General features: G+C 39.0%; 2 protein-coding genes and 3 long non-coding RNA genes across 5 annotated transcripts; 3 read left to right on the top strand and 2 right to left on the bottom strand.

Annotated features, from left to right (window-relative positions):
- Positions 1-789: 789 nt before the first annotated feature.
- On the top strand, positions 790-6,368 carry LOC149743712 (homeobox protein Hox-A5a-like). The gene is made up of 3 exons (XM_089884360.1): positions 790-1,043; positions 1,790-2,027; positions 5,682-6,368. Exons 1-3 carry the CDS (start codon positions 879-881, stop codon positions 5,939-5,941), a joined length of 663 nt encoding a protein of 220 aa, XP_089740486.1. The 5' UTR covers positions 790-878; the 3' UTR covers positions 5,942-6,368.
- LOC149743714 (uncharacterized) lies at positions 2,037-3,566 on the top strand. The gene is made up of 2 exons (XR_016385660.1): positions 2,037-3,000; positions 3,308-3,566. It is a non-coding gene; the product is annotated as an uncharacterized LOC149743714 (long non-coding RNA).
- LOC149743713 (uncharacterized) lies at positions 3,238-4,023 on the bottom strand. The gene is made up of 3 exons (XR_016385661.1): positions 3,711-4,023; positions 3,563-3,638; positions 3,238-3,319 (listed from the first exon to the last, which is right to left on the bottom strand). It is a non-coding gene; the product is annotated as an uncharacterized LOC149743713 (long non-coding RNA).
- A 774-nt stretch (positions 6,369-7,142) lies between the features above and the next one.
- LOC149743711 (uncharacterized) lies at positions 7,143-8,581 on the top strand. Its single transcript, XR_016385662.1, has 2 exons — positions 7,143-7,629; positions 8,450-8,581. It is a non-coding gene; the product is annotated as an uncharacterized LOC149743711 (long non-coding RNA).
- A 136-nt stretch (positions 8,582-8,717) lies between these two features.
- Positions 8,718-19,293, bottom strand: LOC149743710 (uncharacterized). Its single transcript, XM_089884380.1, has 3 exons — positions 18,992-19,293; positions 11,291-11,708; positions 8,718-11,249 (listed from the first exon to the last, which is right to left on the bottom strand). The coding sequence occupies exons 1-3, from the start codon at positions 19,086-19,088 to the stop codon at positions 8,765-8,767; spliced, it is 3,000 nt and encodes a 999-aa protein (XP_089740506.1). The 5' UTR covers positions 19,089-19,293; the 3' UTR covers positions 8,718-8,764.
- Positions 19,294-20,738: the final 1,445 nt, after the last annotated feature.

The following is a 20,738-nucleotide window of genomic DNA, read 5'->3' as shown; positions in this document are numbered from 1 at the left end:
TTATGATTTTACCTGCTGGTAATTAATGTTGGTTTATTTAAATTTTGTTTTGGTCTTAATACGTTTATTTTAGTTTATACATCTTATATCTCCAATCTATTTAGATTGAGCAGAAACATAGCTACACGTATATAATTTGGTATGACGTCAAACAAAATGGCGTCGTAGATGTGATGGATGGTTCGAATGTTTGTCGTTTTAAATAATGACCTAACGCGCTCCACTGCGCTTCGCTATCGGTATATTTTAAAAGATTTCATTATTGCTGTAATGTTTTCTTATTACAAGATATATTAGGGTGGGGTAAGATGGTCCATGCAGGGTGGGGTAACATGGTCCATGTTTTCATTCACTTTTATCGTTCAATTTGGCAACAAACAAAGAAGGATTTACATAATTGCATAACTGTATCTTCATGACTCTAAAAGATCGTTGTTAATTGTTAAAAACACGATTAGAAAACATGGAATATTATTTGCTAACGGTATCCCATCTTACCCCATAGTTCTGTACGAATGTACTGTATGTTATAATAGGTCTATTATAAATTTTCATGTAATTTATTATTTTGCTTACAAACGTTTAGGTCACATTTATCGCAACGTTTAAAGTTATGGCGTCATAATGAGAATTGTTTCACCTTGTTTGTCACGCTCGCTTTCACGCTGGGGATTCTAGACATTGTTTCTTATGACGTCACATAGGGTTACAATGCAGACGCGTGCCCACTAGATTATGTCGATTGTGACGTAACGAGAGGAAGCGGAAATTTAAATTCTAGAATAGTTGTTGAAATAATTCTCGTTGTAATTAATTCTAGAACGTTTGTTTATTAAGGATTATCAATAGTACGAGAATGAGGTGTTTGTGACGATATAATGGATTTGAACAATGCTAACTTTAATGCTTTGGTACGTCACCCCATTGCTTCAGATGCATTATTACGTCATAAAGCATCACTTCAAAGTCATTCGAGCGTAGCTGGTACGTCATCAAACGGATATTTCGTTCCAGAATCGAGAAACACTTCCAAGTATTCTGAAGTAAGTTGTGTGGCTACTGTATGGAACTTGTTTATACTCACATGGCGGGGCAACGTATGTAACTTTGTGGGTGATTGTTTTCCGTATGGCTGAAAATTTGGACAAACCATTAATGACCACAGGGTTGAAACAATTGCCTTTATGTGTCATAAGATTTCGTGGATAAATGGATTCTCATGATAAAAATGTTTTATTATAAACCAAAATACAAGAGGATAAACAATATGCTGTGTTATTGCCCATGTTGAATATCATCACGGCATAATGCTGTGGTTTATGATCTGTATTTAATTGCTTTGATCAGATATTGTGGCGCTTTATTTTGACAATAGACCTTGTTACGTAGCATTTTAACAGATGGGGAAACTATGATTCAATAATGAGGTCGTAAATTTAAACGGATTTAGGGTCACGAACTGTAGATGCGGGGTTCGGGGTCGAATTTAAACATTATTCGCCGTTGTTTTATGAATGAATGTAATGTATTTATCTTCGCATGGCGGGGCCAACGACAGTCGTTAAAACCCGGGTGTTCTGTTTCATACACCTCATGCACGCTTACAAGTTACCATGTATGTAACTTTGTTGGTGTTTTTTTATATATAGCTGATAATTGAGACAACCCATTAGTGACCACTGGGTTTGAGCAATTGTCGTTGGGCTTCTTGTCCATGGACACATACGCCCACAATGGTAGCAGCGTACCATCATCGACTTCTAATATTTTAATTGTTTCGTCACAACAGAATCAACCATTATCATCTATGACGCATGAATGGGGTATTATGGAACCTCGTCCAATCAACAGCCAGCATCCCGGTCACGTGATGCAGCATCCTTTTCACGGAAATGACGTCATTCGCGACCACCATGGTTTCGTGACGTCACCTTCCATTCGTGACGTCACCGAGCGTAAGAGTGACGAAAGCAGTGACGGAAGCGATCGTGACGCAATAATATACCCGTGGATGAAAAGAATTCATGGTGAGGAAAAATTTATGAAATATTTTTATGATATGACGTCATGTGATCGTGATGTTTATGACGAAGAACAACTTTGTGATATTCAGTTTACGCCCGAGTGTTTGGGTAATGGGCAAACTCTGGTCTAAATTTAAGGACTCATATGGCATGCCTCACTGTAGGACCTCACCCATATAGAATAGAATGTGCATATACAATGTTGGGGTAATGGGCCAACTCTGGTCTAAATCCCAGGTCCCATGGCATGCCTCACTGTAGAACCTCACCCATATAGAATAGAATGTGCATATACAATGTTGGGGTAATGGGCAACTCTGGTCTAAATCCCAGGTCCCATGGCGTGCTTAAAAATCAGAAATATTATTGGACCAAAAGTCCCATTTAAAGAGTCTGGACCACGCTCATACAAGTTGGTTTTAAATGAAAATTTACACTTAATAAATACTATCTGTGGTATTTTTTTGTGAAAAAAATATTTAGTTTGGCCAAAAAAACGTTTTAAAAAGTGCCAAAAAATTCGCCTATTGTTACGTCACTCGCGGGCACTATGACGTAAATTACGTCACGATCTTTTCTAATCGATCAGCTGATTTAGGCTTTGCTGTTTGCAGCAAAACAGTGTACCGTCGAGATAGCATTTTCTGTTACTTTTAAATTAAGAAATATGCGTAGGTATTGCCGTGGCCTGATTTTAGTTTAAAATTAATATTTTTTAAAATTGTTTGTAAGTGTATTACAGTATTACGCTATTTAAATTTGTCAGTTAACAATAATGTAAAAGTGTCAGTGTGTGATGTATAGTCAGATAGAAGTATTTCATCTAATGAAGTGACATAAGTGAAGATCCTAGTCCACTAGCAATAGGTATTGAGCCTTTCCAGTTTGAACCTGTACTTCCAGCAAGTGTTGGGGAAGTAGACAGGCCAAGACCATGGAAAATAAGTGAAGCTGAGCAAATCAACAACACAATTTGGTGGGTTGACCAAGAATAGCATTTATTAAAAAAATGTGACATTTAATAAGTCTGTTGGTTAAAGTTTGCACTGTCTTTTTTCCTGAATTTGTTGAAATTTGTGTAAACAGATATGTGTTGGACATATGATATTCTTGACTGAGACCCGAGCATGGAATACAAATTTAGTGAAATCAATTTACTCTAGTCTAGTATTTATTGTTGATTTGTTGGCCTTCATACCAAAAAGTTGATCAATCACATGTTTATGGTGTTTATTTTTTTTAGACAGTATCGCTACACAGCTGATCAGAACTTTGTTCGATAGGTACCGGAATGACTGGAAAAGGAAAACAGAAAGGTTCCATCAGTACTGATCAAAAGTATAAGCGAACAACATTATAGTGACAGTTCAACAACATTTGCAAGAATTTTTCATCATTCAGTTTTGAATGGTCTTGTTTCATACAAAATGTGATTCATGCAAGAGTTATGTTGTTTTAAATTAAGTACATTCAACATTGCAAGAAATACATATTTAAGTATTGTATTATTTTTTGTTTTGAATAAAGAATACTTGTACCAGATGGTGGATCTGTTCTTCTGCGCTCTCCAAATACATGCTGCTTACTTGATCCGAACAAGTTTCCTTGCATATCCTAATGAGAACATATCATAGTAAAATCATCTGAAGTAAAATGTGCACTACAAATATGAGATGACCCGCATACCAATGTAATGTTGCTTGCTTTTTTCTAAGCCCCGCTCTTCCTTTTGAAAATGAAAACACACACACCTATATATATATACTTATTATTACTTTAGTCATTCTTGTCTTGCTATTTTAAACACAACACCTATCAGGCATGATTACTCGGCTTATGGTAAACTCCTATATGGTAGCTTTAAATACAGATATAAATATAGTCTATGCCATATAGGGAAAAAAGAAAAAGAATTTAAAATCTGAACCCTAGAAAGTCACGAAAACTAATTCTCCACTAAGCTTGGTAGGCTATTTTGTGTGGTTATACACGGATCCCTAGGAAATAGTTTCCAATAAGTTTCTGAAGCCATAGGTATTGTTAATACCTTAAAAAACGTTTTGATTTGCTTATCTATCAAAACTGCACCAATAAACGGTCCTACTAAAACACGCCCGGCGGGGCCCGGTGGGGCCCGGTGGAAAAAAATATACTAAAACACGCCCGGTGCGGGGCCCGGTGGGGCCCGGTGGGACCCGGTGAGGACCCGGTGTTACGAGTCATACTAAAACACGCCCGGTGGGGGGCCCGGTGAGTATTTCTTGAAAAGGGAGCTTTCCCTATTCAAGATCCACCAAAATGTGATGCGTGTATTCAGATTTTTAGCCTAATGAGACCCCCGAGTTGAGTTTTTTGAAAATTAACTTTGATTATGGATGTACGAAGTTTGTTTCGTTGTACACTTACATAATGAACTGTATTTAAGGCAATTTTGTTAATAGGGGGTGGGGTAAGATGGGACACCTTTTCATTCTATTTCTCGTCCCATTTGGTAGTAAGCAAAGAACATTCAAAGAATTATAAAACTATGTCCTCACGACTCCCATAGACTGTTGTTAATTGTTTAAAACACGATCAGGATATTTAAATATTACAGTAGGACGGGGGGAGACAGGACACCTTTAGCACATAAGATCCAAATTTTCTGTTCGTGTTTTAAACAATTAACAACGTTCTATGGGAGTCGTAAGAATATAGTTTTATAATTCTTTGAATGTTCTTTGCTTACTACCAAATGGGACGAAAAACAGAATGAAAAGGCGTCCCATCTTACCCCACCCTACTATATGTGCTACTATACATACACTTACTTGATCGAAGTTTTATTATTAAAAACTTTAAAAGACGAACAATGTAACTTTTAAAACGAAAAATGTAAATATTAGACATGATGTGTCTTTTAGTTAGCGTGTTAGGCTTTTACGTATTCGGACAAGCCCTCAGTAGCGCGATCCAACGTTTGTTTCCGTTTTAGCAGAGCGATAATTAAAGGACTTGCGAATTACGTGTCCATTTTCATCATCATGTTTTATTTCCTATGCACATTTTGTTTCAGCGATGACGTGCGAAGCAAGAATGTAATTTCTATCACCGAAAATTGCCATCTTTATGCCTTGAAGACAAACAATATCTTCCAATTTTTTCACAAGTTCTGTTTCACACACGCAATTTGGTGGCTCTTGCATAGGGAAAGCTCCCCTTTCAAGAAATACTCACCGGGCCCCCCACCGGGCGTGTTTTAGTATGACTCGTAACACCGGGTCCTCACCGGGTCCCACCGGGCCCCACCGGGCCCCGCACCGGGCGTGTTTTAGTATATTTTTTTCCACCGGGCCCCACCGGGCCCCGCCGGGCGTGTTTTAGTAGGACCCCCAATAAACGATAAACCGCTGATAGGCCGGGTTTTCCCCATAAACGAAATATTGCATTGTGACGTCACAGTGCCCGCGAGTGACGTTTATTACAACTTTGAAATTTGATTTTTTAAACGTTCATAACTTTTAAATTAAAGCGATTTTTCACAAACTGGCTGTTAATTTAGCATCAGTAGACATAAAACTTTATTCTTATGCAAAAAACTGCGCAACCATGAGAACCGTGGGCCGGACTCTTTAAGTTTGCGATGATTATATTGTGTTTATGTTAATATTCTCGCAGGAGGGGAAACCCCAGACCCGAGCAAGCGAACCAGGACAGCTTACACGAGGTACCAGACATTGGAACTTGAAAAAGAGTTTCATTACAACCGTTACCTAACCCGTCGTCGCCGCATAGAGGTCGCCCATACTTTGTGTCTCACCGAACGTCAGATCAAGATATGGTTTCAAAACAGGAGGATGAAATGGAAGAAAGAAAACAAACTTTCTTCACTTAATTCTGTCACTCATGTGTCGGGGCCGCTAAGCGGTGACGACTAACATTCTATTAGTGCTGTTGTCTTCGTTATACCGAAATGAGAGACCAAAAAAGACTGTATGTTAGAGGTTATCCTATATAGTAGGTTGGGGTAAGATGGTTCATGAGCCATTCTCTTTTATCGTCCCATTTGGTAGTAAACAAAGAATATTTACTAAGTTATATAACTGTATCCTCTAAAAGAGCGTTGTTTAATTAAAAAAACCTTAGGAAATATTGAATATTATGCGCCAACGTTACCCATCTTATCCCGCCTTAATATATAACGTAGTAGGTTTTTCACCAGCGCTGTTGTATTATTTGATTCATATACAATGTCGTTCATATATACCTCGCATGCTTGGCTTGTACAACAAGCATATCGTGCGTTGGTAAAGTTGGTTCGTGGAAAGAAAGTTGAATTAAAACGGAGTGGACCATGTTAAGTAACTTTATTTTGTCACTTCGGTTACAGTAATACAGGGTCGAGTAATATGGAAAGTGAAAAGATGGGATGAACCGTAAACCGACCGTCGTTATTACACGATCAAGTTTCAATATGCACAAGCTTTATGCTTTAACGCCAAACACACAGATGCCGCTTAATTAAGTGACCAGTTTCAAGGTTTAAGGTTCGTATTGGGTGACAATAACTTACGCATGCGACCCGTTGCAGCACTGAAGCGTATAGATTGCCTTCTTCTTATCATTTTTCATGTGTGTTCTCGCTTTTAGTTTCGCGACACACAGTACAGCATTAACCGTTTCATTGGTAAACTAGATTGCCGAATCGGTATTTATATATGTGCGTTACATGGAATTGGAAAACGCTGTTGCAATCAAACTGCCAACATTATGTTCTCAACCACGAGTTTGGTTTCTTCAAGCTGAAGCCAAGTTTCAACTGAAACGCATCACCACCGATGAAACCAAGTTCTATCATGTTGTTTCGGCACTGGATCAAGATACAGCCTGCCAACCAATGGACATTTTGGAACAACCACCAAACCAGAACAAGTACGAAGCAATCAAGCAACGACAGCCCGACGCCTTCGCCCTTCCAAGTATTTTTGTGAAACGATTCGCCGTTCCACGTATGGAGTCCCGCACGCCTAATCAACATGCCGCCTTCAGGCGTCCCGTGCTCGCTAGTAAAGGATATTTAGATTCAAGAGAATAAGTAAGAAGAGCGGATATGCTATACATTTCGTCAGGTATGTTGTGTGTTATGTATACGTAATATATTACTTTGGGCGGGTGGAATAATACAGTACTGTGGGTATAGCTCCCCTAGGAATACACCTAAACTGCTCAGAAAATAAGAGTCCTATTAACGCGAACAATACCCATTATAATGCATTGTTTCGTCACGGTTTCATGAATGGAATTTTGTTTTTCAAAATGGAGTTTACAATCAGAGCAGTTGCAGGTCTGTTGTGTTCTTGGTGTTTGCAGTGGTTTTGTTAGAATAAGAACTTATTAAATCGACTAAACGAGGAAGTATCTTACGTAGAAGCTAGAAATAGTGTTTACAGCATTTGTAGTCATTTTGTATGTACAAATTACTGGTTTAGGAGTCCTTTATTAAACAGTTAGTTGGTATCCGAACACGAATCTCTCTGCCCAAGATCTCATTTCCGCCACGGCTCTGGCAAGTCGACGATACAGCCGGCAAGCAAACCATCACGTTGATGCAGACCAAGAATACAAGGTGATGGTCGTTTCAATTCTACTTAGTTGTTCACACAATATTATATTTAAACCTTACGCTGAGCTTATACAATATTTTGTTGGTGATAGATTTTTGTTCTCCGCGTGTTTGACAATTTGGCAACCAATTATTCACTACTGGGCTTCAATTACGTTGAGTGTATTACCAAACCACACACGCAAATAATGGTGGCAGCATCGAGCTTCAAAACATACAAACCATTCGATAAATAGGCGCGCAGTATAACCAAGTGTATACCACAGCAATGGTGGGACGACAACTAAACATCTAATATTATTTATATGAACGCAACCTTAAGACACGTTTATCGAGATTTGCTAATCGAGTGCTTTAGTTTTGTGTTGGTTACAAGATCAGATTCTTGAGTATAAGTTTATTTTTGTTTTGTTTTTATACTTAATCATATACAGCAGAATTATAACAGCAATCATAACAAAATGAACATTTACACTTTACTTAAAAAACTACCAATAATAACATGCAGGCACTTTATACAACTACATAAAATCCACGCGTGATAAAAATGTTTACCACAAAGCGTTTACGTCATATAATTAAGAACGGATAAGAATAACGACTGTTTTCCTGTAACGTAAGTTATCTAAATATTATGTGGTGAAAATGCTTATACATCACAGTAAACAATGTTGTGCTTTATGTTAATAAGCAGTTAGATGCAACACAATATCTAATTACATGGAAAATAACAAGTACAGATTTACTCGGGTCATATACAGTGTTGTTAACAATCCGAGTAAAAATAAAATACGTTAAAGTAATATTACTGTTTATGTTACAGCAGAAGTCTATTTTGGTGAAGGCACTTATCAGTAACGTAAATCACTGTGTCTCTTGCTGGGCTACGGCAACGAATGAATGAACGTAACTTTTTAAGAGAATTTTATATAAGGAATAAATTACTGCATTAACTTGAATAAAAAACGCGGCAAGTTGAAAAATAAACTGGAAAGTATTGCCTTATAGGGCAATACTGGTCGTGTTTTACAGATTTGTTGAAACAAGCACAATAAATATGAACAGATTCAGAACAAGAAAGGTCGGAAAATAAAACTGGAAACAGATGTTTAAAGGTTAATCAAGCACAGGCGTATACTTAATTCTCATTTAGTTGAGCCATCGGTATTTCAGGAGGATTTGGTGGGGTATGTGACGTTTGCCATCGTTGAACTACATACGTGTATAAACTGTACACTCGGCTGCTAATCACTTGGGAATAAAGGAGTGGGTTGAGCGCACTGTTTAAAGGAAGCAAAATGCCAGCACTTATAGCGTACACAACTGGGTCTATTTTAACTCCTGATAGACTAATATAAACCATGATACATATTGGAATCCAACACAGAAAATCTGTAACTATCAGTCGAAAGATGCGATTTTGCATTGATTGCTTGCGGGCGTCTGCAGCACTAGGTGGCGCCCTCTTGGTGCTCTTCTTATATATCACGATGTATCCAACCAGCATGTATAGAAAGAGAACGAAGTTAATCGTGATTATAGCCATAGAATACTCCCATGTTTCCTCTCCGTTATACAAAAACAGCTTCGGCATACACACGCTGGTAAACCCGTAATAATGAACATCTCTGTAGATCTTAAACAGTGGGACTTTCTGGTTCACAATATCTTTGGTGTGTTCCCAACTGGCAGGTGATGTGTTAGTCATTCTAGTAGCTAGCTCGATCATGTTCAATCTCGAAACCTCGTTTGTTTTGTAAAATTTATTGGGGTACCAAACAGCTATGGTAAAGTAGCCAGAAGCATTTCGAAGTAAAGGTATCAATGCCACGAGAAGCCCAAGACCCCATGCAACCACAGTTGGGACGAAAGTGAAACGAAACCTGACGTTCCTCATCGCTATGGGCTTGTATACAACAAACAATCGCTGTGTCGTCATAATGGTCATTATGAAGATGCTTGTTTCGCTAGACAACAGCGCTGTGGCTCCAAGCAGAGAACATAACGGACTGCTTCTCCATTCTATGTCATGGTAACAATATATTCCCGAATATAGACTTCCTTTTATACCAATAGAAAGTAGATAAACGCCCATGAGTAAATCTGAAGTCGCTAGATTCAAAATCAACCAACCGTTGCTGTTTACAATGGCTGCATTTTTGGAGAAAGTTTTAAGCTTCAAAATATTAGAAACAATGACGACAAAGTTTCCTACGAGTGCAAAGAAACCCATTACCCAGAAGGCTACGCGTAGAAATAGATTTTCGATCATATCAACTTGGGAGGAGAATATAGTTGACTTCGAAGTGTTTTCAGGGCATTCGTCGCTTCCATCTGAACAGTCTTTGATACCATCTTCAACTCGTTCACGATCGACAATCAGGGGTGTTTTGTTCATGCAGTAAAAAAACTTCGACTTACAACGTGCCTCTAGTTCATCAGAACCATTATCGCAGTCAGTTTTACCGTCGCATACACGAGATTTATCAATGCTGACAAGCCCGTCGTTAGTGCAGTTATGTCGGTTTTTACAGCTTACCTCATCAAACCCGGGATCGCATAATGGGAAAAACACTTTGTATTTCTTAATCAAATCCTTGCCAATTCGTAAGAAATCACCGGGTGTCATCTTAATCTTCCTAATCACGTCCGACACTTGAGATTCTGAAACACCTCCAGACTGTGCGAGATCGGTTATTAAAGTTGCGTTGGTGACTTTGGGGTTGTTTATTATCTTGAATAATGCTTCGAACGACATGTTTAATAAAGTAATAATCAAGCCTACGTTAACGTCACGATACCAGCCACCAGGTGTCGGAATCGGAGCAGTTAAACCATTAAGAGAATACGGAAATCCATTACAATGTTTAATTCCAGGCCAATCATAAACATACCAGCACTTTTGATCACAAACTGCTGGTCTATTCGTACAATTACCACATTCATCCTTCATATAAGGGCATTCAAAGATTCCGTCACATTTAACACCATATCCTCGGATGTTGTCACAGCTGATTCTTTCTTGCAGTGGCACGGTATTCACGATTGTAGCTTCTATACATGCTTGTCGGCTCCACACACAAGTATTTTCTTCAATGCAAATTACCATCCCGGGAGGACATGATAACCTACTAGCTTTGTAACGAAGGCAAGTTGTTTGATTTCGGCAAAAACATTCATCCGAGAAGTCGCGGCAGTCCATTATTTCGTCACAAATTTGATTGACAGATATCAACTCGCCACTGTGCAGGCAACGGAAGCACTTGAGGTCCCCGATGAAGCAAAGGTCCGACTTATCAGCGCAGTTTGAGTCAGAATCATAGAGATTATGCTCGCTTATTGTAATGTATTCTTGAGTACATCCGTACAAGGGTTTCGGCTTGCATCTAAATGCGTTGTTGGTTTGCATGCTTCCACAACTATCATCTTGGTAACATATTTGATTACCTTTAATCAATCTACCATTATTGCACTGCAGCAATGAATTGGTCTCTGCCAACAAGGCGGTGCAGTGTTTACCAGAGCCCCGCCAGTCCATCACACATCGCCAATAAACATCCCCGCATGACTGATCCTCTGTACATCTACTCACATTCCAACATCTATGATGAGTGTACACGTCATATTTCCTTAGATACAAAATAGGAAGAGTGTATACTTTCTTAGACGTAAAATGGCCAAATCTTTAAGTTTACGATTTGGGCACTGAAGTAAGTTAAACAAACAAAAGCCCTCCGATGAATAACTTATGACACAAGGCTCATCAGAACCGTCACTGCATTGTTTATCGTGGTCTAGAACATTCCATCGATATATACACTTTGCATCGGCCGTACAGTTAGTTTGAAAGATGCAACCACAACGAGCTTTGTATTTACTATCACATGCACAATTGGATTCATCGCTTCTATCATTACACTGCGCTACCCCATCGCATACTTTGTGTATTGGTATACATGATAAACCTTTGCATGAATTTGTTTTCTTACAGTCGCATTCGAAACCTGTATCCGGGCAATTGCAGTGTGTCGTGTCCTTCACCGTACCACCACAATCTGATTCCTCGTATTTCCTTCCGGAAGCTGAAATTTATTTTAAACAATGGGGTAAGATGTGTAGCGGTTGATTGTGCTCTAGCACAGATTTAATGATATAAAGATAGCTAAATTTAACACTAATGCCCAAAGATTGAATATAAAGCAACGTTGTATAGCGATAACAAAAGCATGACAGGAATGGAATGCAGTTTCGCTGCTTTCGTAACATCTACTTTCCCGTCATTCTAATCGTGATAATAAAACAATTACCCAGTGGTGTGTATGCCAGGCGAGGCAATTGCCACATGCCAATGACGCGTTTTATTGTTTTGCTACACGTGTTTTTCGTTATATAAACCTTTCACTTTCCTGTACTGTGAGGCAGTACGGGGCTTGCAATACCCTGCTGTTCTCACTTTGTCTCTAAGCTCGATGGCGCACTTTCACCGTACAATGAACTGAGATGTGCCGTACAAGTGTCATACAACGGTGTGCAATGCGTTGCGGAGTCGGATAGCGTGTGCGTCGGGGCAGGATGGAACAGCGTCGTCGCGAGGCTTCGGAGCGCGAACCCACAACTTCAACATTAGCCGCCCCCCACAATTGGTGAACCGCTGGACACAATCCTTCCGATGGCAACTGCAGTCAACGGTGAATCTTTTTCTGTTTATCTATACTTTATGCATATTGTGAGCTGACCACTCACAGGGTTTCACTAGTCTATGTGGCCCGAATACTATATACTTTATTACTGTTGAAGTAGGGTCCGACAAAGACCTCCAACTAGCATAACCGTTGAGTTGTTATATGTGCTTTATACTTTATTACTGTTGAGGTGAGTCTGACTAAGACCCCAACAAGCATAACCGTTGAGATGGGTAAAATAATGTTTTCCCCCAACGAGTGATGGCAAAATGCCCTCTTATACCTATTTTTTAGGCTTATTGTGAGTTGATACACTCGCAGGGTTTCATTAATGTTATGGCCCGAATGTCTATTTCTTCTTTGGTCTTATATTTGTATGCATATTGTGAGTTAGCACACTCACAGGGATTCAGCTGCCTATACCTGAACCACTACCTTACAGTAAATTGTTCGCTTGTTACTGCAGAAGCCATTTGTCGTTTAAAACCCAGTTTTATCTCTACCTATCTTACCCGCTCGTTATTGTATTTAAATATTCAATCTCTATGGCATTAGTACTTTCTCTCCAATTTGTTTTTCAGACAATCTGCTGCTCGAGTACTGATACTCTACTGATACCCTGCACGACACTGCGAAAGCGTGAGCGAAATTTGATCAAATGTCCTCATCGATGCCTAGTCTGGTCTGCTCAACACAAGAAGTTGCGAATCTTGCAACAAGTCTACCGTCGTGAACATGTCAAGTAGCGACAAAACAATTTCAAGATGAGGAACAAATGAACAATACTCGCGATTGCGGACGTATATGAAACCATTCTGTGTGGTGTGGGCGTATTTGTAGCGGTTGATTGTGCTCTAGCACAGATTTAATGATATAAAGATAGCTAAATTTAACACTAATGCCCAAAGATTGAATATAAAGCAACGTTGTATAGCGATAACAAAAGCATGACAGGAATGGAATGCAGTTTCGCTGCTTTCGTAACATCTACTTTCCCGTCATTCTAATCGTGATAATAAAACAATTACCCAGTGGTGTGTATGCCAGGCGAGGCAATTGCCACATGCCAATGACGCGTTTTATTGTTTTGCTACACGTGTTTTTCGTTATATAAACCTTTCACTTTCCTGTCCTCGGAGGCAGTACGGGGCTTGCAATACCCTGCTGTTTTCACTTTGTCTCTAAGCTCGATGTCGCACTTTCACCGTACAATAAACTGAGATGTGCCGTACAAGTGTCATACATCGGTGTGCAATGTGTTGCGGAGTCGGATAGCGTGTGCGTCGGAGCAGGATGGAACAGCGTGAGATGTGCCGTACAAGTGTCATACATCGGTGTGCAATGCGTTGCGGAGTCGGATAGCGTGTGCGTCGGGGCAGGATGGAACAGCGTCGTCGCGAGGCTTCGGAGCGCGAACCCACAACTTCAACATTAGCCGCCCCCCACAGATGCATATTCTATTCTATGTGGGTGAGGTCCCGCGGCATAACATGCTATGGAACCTGGGATTTAGACCAATATTGGCCCATCACCCCAGGGGTAAGATGGATACCGTTAGCACATAATATCTGTTATATAGTACTGTGGGGTAAGATGGATACCGTTAGCACATAATATCCCATACAGAACTATGGGGTAAGATGGATACCGTTAGCACATAATATCTGTTATATAGTACTGTGGGGTAAGATAGATACCGTTAGCACATAATATCCCATACAGAACTGTGGGGTAAGATGGATACCGTTAGCACATAATATCCCATACAGAACTGTGGGGTAAGATGGATACCGTTAGCACATAATATCCCATACAGAACTGTGGGGTAAGATGGATACCGTTAGCACATAATATCCCATACAGAACTGTGGGGAAAGATGGATACCGTTAGCACATAATATCTGTTATATAGTACTGTGGGGTAAGATGGATACCGTTAGCACATAATATATCTTACAGAACTGTGGGGTAAGATGGATACCGTTAGCACATAATATATCTTACAGAACTGTGGGGTAAGATGGATACCGTTAGCACATAATATCCCATACAGAACTGTGGGGTAAGATGGATACCGTTAGCACATAATACCCCATACAGAACTGTGGGGTAAGATGGATACCGTTAGCACATAATACCCCATACAGAACTGTGGTGTAAGATGGATACCGTTAGCACATAATATCTCATTCAGAACTGTGGGGTAAGATGGATACCGTTAGCACATAATATCCCATACAGAACTGTGGGGTAAGATGGATACCGTTAGCACATAATATCCCATATAGAACTGTGGGGTAAGATAGATACCGTTAGCACATAATACCCCATACAGAACTGTGGGGTAAGATGGATACCGTTAGCACATAATACCCCATACAGAACTGTGGGGTAAGATGGATACCGTTAGCACATAATATCTCATACAGAACTGTGGGGTAAGATGGATACCGTTAGCACATAATATCCCATATAGAACTGTGGGGTAAGATGGATACCATTAGCACATAATATCCCATACAGAACTATGGGGTAAGATGGATACCGTTAGCACATAATATCCCATACAGAACTGTGGGGTAAGATGGATACCGTTAGCACATAATATCCCATACAGAACTGTGGGGTAAGATGGGATACCGTCAGTACATAATATCTCATATTTCCTAAACGTTGTTTAACAATTAACAACGCTATTTTACAGTTGTATCTAACGTAAAATGACGTAACGACATGATACCAGAGTTGCATGAAACCGAACGAACCGAATATACGTCAAGTACCGTCCGTAACAATACAAAACAATTTAATATTTAAAAACAGTGATAGCCTTTGGCGCTTGCTTTATATGTATACAGTGGGGGAAGATGGGACACTTAAGCACATATTGCCAAATATTTCCAAAATCAAAATGCATGACGGTTTTTAAGTGATACCGCGAATTAGTACTATCATTCCTTTATTAATTGACAACAATTCAAAAAATATAATAAAACACACGAGGAGTTATTTAGCGATTCACAAAACAGGTGAAATTTTACAAATTCGAAAACACACAGGATAAGACGGGGCAGTTTAAAATCATTGTTAATTTTGATTAATAAGTGTATTTATAAATAGAAATATACGTAAATAACACGAAATAATACTGTACGCTCTAAAAATCAAGTTTAAACATTCTTTTTCTTGCCCTACTACTATAGTTTTTAACATGTTACATACATTATATTATTGTATAACAATTGGAATTGTTTGAACGACAATGGGTATTGTTCGAACATCAATGGATAAATATTGTATTCTACAAATGCATATGAACTTGAAATAACAGAAAATTGATAATAACTATTGATAAAGTTTACATTTTTGTTACAAATTGGGTATTGCTACACTGTTTTTCGCACAATAAGCCATGTGGGGGGCGGCTAATGTTGAAGTTGTGGGTTCGCGCTCCGAAGCCTCGCGACGACGCTGTTCCATCCTGCCCCGACGCACACGCTATCCGACTCCGCAACGCATTGCACACCGATGTATGACACTTGTACGGCACATCTCAGTTTATTGTACGGTGAAAGTGCGCCATCGAGCTTAGAGACAAAGTGAGAACAGCAGGGTATTGCAAGCCCCGTACTGCCTCCCAGTACAGGAAAGTGAAAGGTTTATATACCGAAAAACACGTGTAGCAAAACAATAAAACGCGTCATTAGCATGTGGCAATTGCCTCGCCTGGCATACACACAACTGGGTAATTGTTTTATTATCACGATTAGAATGACGGGAAAGTAGATGTTACGAAAGCAGCGAAACTGCATTCCATTCCTGTCATGCTTTTGTTTTCGCTATACAACGTTGCTTTATATTCAATCTTTATGCATTAGTGTTAAATTTAGCTATCATTATATCATTAAATCTGTGCTAGAGCACAATCAACCGCTACAAATACGCCCACACCACACAGAATGGTTTCATATACGTCCGCAATCGCGAGTATTGTTCATTTGTTCCTCATCTTGAAATTGTTTTGTCGCTACTTGACAGGTTCACGACGGTAGACTTGTTGCAAGATTCGCAACTTCTTGTGTTGAGCAGACTAGACTAGGCATCGATGAGGACATTTGATCAAATTTCGCTCACGCTTTCGCAGTGTCGTGCAGGGTATCAGTAGAGTATCAGTACTCGAGCAGCAGATTGTCTGAAAAACAAATTGGAGAGAAAGTACTAATGCCATAGAGATTGAATATTTAAATACAATAACGAGCGGGTAAGATAGGTAGAGATAAAACTGGGTTTTAAACGACAAATGGCTTCTGCAGTAACAAGCGAACAATTTACTGTAAGGTAGTGGTTCAGGTATAGGCAGCTGAATCCCTGTGAGTGTGCTAACTCACAATATGCATACAAATATAAGACCAAAGAAGAAATAGACATTCGGGCCATAACATTAATGAAACCCTGCGAGTGTATCAACTCACAATAAGCCTAAAAATAGGTATAAGAGGGCATTTTGCCATCACTCGTTGGGGGAAAACATTATTTTACCCATCTCAACGGTTATGCTTGTTGGGGTCTTAGTCAGACTCACCTCAACAGTAATAAAGTATAAAGCACATATAACAACTCAACGGTTATGCTAGTTGGAGGTCTTTGTCGGACCCTACTTCAACAGTAATAAAGTATATAGTATTCGGGCCACATAGACTAGTGAAACCCTGTGAGTGGTCAGCTCACAATATGCATAGAGTATAGATAAACAGAAAAAGATTCACCGTTGACTGCAGTTGCCATCGGAAGGATTGTGTCCAGCGGTTCACCAATTGTGGGGGGCGGCTAAAGTTGAAGTTGTGGGTTCGCGCTCCGAAGCCTCGCGACGACGCTGTTCCATCCTGCCCCGACGCACACGCTATCCGACTCCGCAACGCATTGCACACCGATGTATGACACTTGTACGGCACATCTCAGTTTATTGTACGGTGAAAGTGCGCCATCGAGCTTAGAGACAAAGTGAGAACAGCAGGGTATTGCAAGCCCCGTACTGCCTCCCAGTACAGGAAAGTGAAAGGTTTATATAACGAAAAACACGTGTAGCAAAACAATAAAACGCGTCATTAGCATGTGGCAATTGCCTCGCCTGGCATACACACAACTGGGTAATTGTTTTATTATCACGATTAGAATGACGGGAAAGTAGATGCTACGAAAGCAGCGAAACTATTGCAAGCCCCGTACTGCCTCCCAGTACAGGAAAGTGAAAGGTTTATATAACGAAAAACACGTGTAGCAAAACAATAAAACGCGTCATTAGCATGTGGCAATTGCCTCGCCTGGCATACACACAACTGGGTAATTGTTTTATTATCACGATTAGAATGACGGGAAAGTAGATGTTACGAAAGCAGCGAAACTGCATTCCATTCCTGTCATGCTTTTGTTTTCGCTATACAACGTTGCTTTATATTCAATCTTTATGCATTAGTGTTAAATTTAGCTATCATTATATCATTAAATCTGTGCTAGAGCACAATCAACCGCTACAGCCACTTCTCATAAATTATCTCCAAGTGCAAATGACTGAATTTCGAATATATTTTCCATATATTATGTTTTTATTATATCAGTATCTTATATTTAAATAACCCCTAAGGAATAAATTATTGAATTAAAAGCAAACCTTTCAAAGTTTGGCAATAAAAACCTACAAAACTACAATCTATGGGGAAGACGGGAAATATATTTACATTAACAGTATATTCTGCAACTTGTAGTTAACCTACCGATTTTAACCGGCTGTGCTAGTTTCGTTGCCATGTAAACTTTATATATATAACTTTAAACCGATATTTTGTTGTTGTTTTTATCTCAAATTAAAAAGATATTGACCCCTGCCTATTTTCCTCATGTTTATATCTCAGTTATTTTAACAAAACTAAAACTAGTTTTATAAGACAAAATTAAACTGTACGAAATATTCAATTTTTTTTAAATAAAGCTATGAAACTAGTTTCATCGTTCACACTCGCAAACTACAAAATTTCATCGGCTTTACTATGATTTAGCGAGCATTCAAAATTGGCACCTTACTATTTCGCAATTTTTTACCTGTTCAAAATATACTGTTTCTCTTTTGCGTATTTTAATAATATTTAAAAACAGTAATCGGCTTTGACGTGCGTTTTATAAAGTCGTGATAATACTGTCGAATAATTCTGTAACCTTATTTTCCTGATTATCATTAAATGGGGGTCCGTAAAAAAAAAGATTAAAAAATTCTCGTCTGACAAAGTGTCCCATCCTCCCCCATCCTACTACATAAAGGACAAACAGGGTATGGACAATTACGATATATTTAACCGCTACAGTCAAAGTTTCTACGTTACCCCCACCACACAATAACGCAGAACGACTTAAACATTCAACCTATTAGAAAACATGCGATGGAACACCCAGCTGTATTGCACGAAGTCATAAATATAAAGGACAAACAGGGTATGGACAATTACGATATATTTAACCGCTACAGTCTGCTCGTGATTCGGATTAATACGAGATATAATCTATAAGGGAGTTATTGATGTAGCGAGTTTGTAGATGAAAGTATGGACCATCTTACCCCACCTACTGTACAGTACATGTAAATATGTAACAAACGAGTTCGGGGTTAATTTCGACCATGAGACTCTACTAACCTGTTAGCTCACTCCGCATTGAATTATCGGCGTTCACGCACATTATGCTCAGCAGAAGAAGAATCACAGCAAGACGAAACATTTTTAAACTTAACATGATGACTAAAATTGAAAAAAAATAGAAAATATTTGTACAAAATCATCAAAATAAATAAAACTTCTAAAATTCAATATATATTCTAAACTGACACGTTCAATATTCGCCTTACTGCTTTCATTCTACCGCTGTAATATGGGTCCATTTACGTGTCGGGAACGCCATGGTTTTCCCTTTTCCAAACCTTTTCGCGACACGTTACCTGTCGTTATAATATATGTTTACGTATATCTCTAATTTAACTCTGATTTTTATATTCCACAATGTGAGATATGAATAGGACTTTCTGCTCAATCTAAGCGTTAGACGGGACACCTTTAGCACATAATATTCAAATATTCTGATCGTGTTTTAAACAATTAATAACGGTTTATGGGGGTCGTGACGATACGGTTTTATAATTCATTGAATGTTATTTGTTTACTACCAAATGGGACGGAAAAATGGAATGAAACGGTGTCCCATCTTACCCCACCCTTTAGTAAACTATTCGTTGGGCTTTAATTCTATACCGCTGTAATACTGATTCATTTACTTATCGGGCACGCCATGGTTTATATTTTTCCAAACCTTTTCGCGCGACACATTACCTGACGTCATATTATCATTACTTGCATCTCTATGTATTTTCTGCGGCACAAACCAAACACGCAACACGTATAAACGCAACACAAAAACACGAACAAATAAATTTCAAACTACACAGCCAGACTTTTATCATCAGGTATTCCATCCGGTTACGAAAACTTCCTTTGTGACATCAGCTGACGTCGAGATGCCAACAGCCAGGCTTACGGTTGCATGACCACGGAAGCGTGGAAACATCGCTCATGTGAACTATGGGAAGGGGAAATATTGACGTCACTGGCACAGCCTAACCCGTATACAGAATGTGAATTATTATACATGTGCGTTTAAGGCGATAAATAACGAAAACAAATATATTGCAACATGCTTATATACGTATATAGTTATCAGAAATCGAAATGTTCGGAAATCTAAACACAAATCATATTCTGTGGTCAAAATGCCCCGTTCTTAACAAATCGTTAGACAAGAGTAATAGAAATTACAATTTAGTCGAACTGTCGCCTTGGTTGGTCGAAAGCAAAAGCGGTCACTTTAGCAATGGTTTAAACAAAATTATGAACTTGTTAAAGTTTTGTTTGTGTTTTTCATTTGTGGGAAGGCGTAAAATAGCTTTTATAGCCTACTTAAATAACATTTTTTTTTGCAAAAAAAAAATATATATAAAATTACCCTCATTGACTAAACATGCCCATTCCCTATTCCCACCGTGTTATTTTGGTGTTCGATTTGCCTTTTACGTAACAATGGACTACTTGGGGTTTATGTGGTTTTTGTTAAACAAGAGTCATTATTGAAACAAAAAAATGAAAAAGAAGCAAAACATATGATTTTGGAAACTGAGAATGACCAAAAAACGTTTTGGCATCGATTTAGGCCTAGCCCTAGGGCTTCTGTTTAGACCCAACATAGGCTCCACCCCTGAATATGTCAATCAAAGTATTTTCCCTTTTTGATTGGTCAGGTTCGGCATTCTCGAACATCGTGAAAAGTTGACCAATCAGAATCGAGTCTGTTCTATTTTAGTCGGGGGGAAATCCCCCTTACTGTGCATTGCGCAAC

Source organism: Ciona robusta, chromosome 1, assembly GCF_009617815.1.
Source record: "Ciona robusta chromosome 1, ASM961781v2".
NCBI lineage: Eukaryota > Metazoa > Chordata > Ascidiacea > Phlebobranchia > Cionidae > Ciona > Ciona robusta.
This window is presented reverse-complemented; position numbering and strand designations above follow the sequence as displayed.

Excerpts from the sequence above, each read along its gene's own strand:
- LOC149743712 (XM_089884360.1), top strand. The coding sequence starts at position 879 with ATGGATTTGAACAATGCTAACTTTAATGCTTTGGTACGTCACCCCATT. Across the intron at positions 1,044-1,789 it reads ACACTTCCAAGTATTCTGAA|AATCAACCATTATCATCTAT; the intron begins GTAAGTTGTGTG and ends TCGTCACAACAG. Across the intron at positions 2,028-5,681 it reads GTGGATGAAAAGAATTCATG|GAGGGGAAACCCCAGACCCG; the intron begins GTGAGGAAAAAT and ends ATATTCTCGCAG.
- LOC149743710 (XM_089884380.1), bottom strand. The coding sequence starts at position 19,088 with ATGTTAAGTTTAAAAATGTTTCGTCTTGCTGTGATTCTTCTTCTGCTG. Across the intron at positions 11,709-18,991 it reads AATGCGGAGTGAGCTAACAG|CTTCCGGAAGGAAATACGAG; the intron begins GTTAGTAGAGTC and ends AATAAATTTCAG. Across the intron at positions 11,250-11,290 it reads GATTTGGCCATTTTACGTCT|TGACGTGTACACTCATCATA; the intron begins AAGAAAGTATAC and ends TCTAAGGAAATA.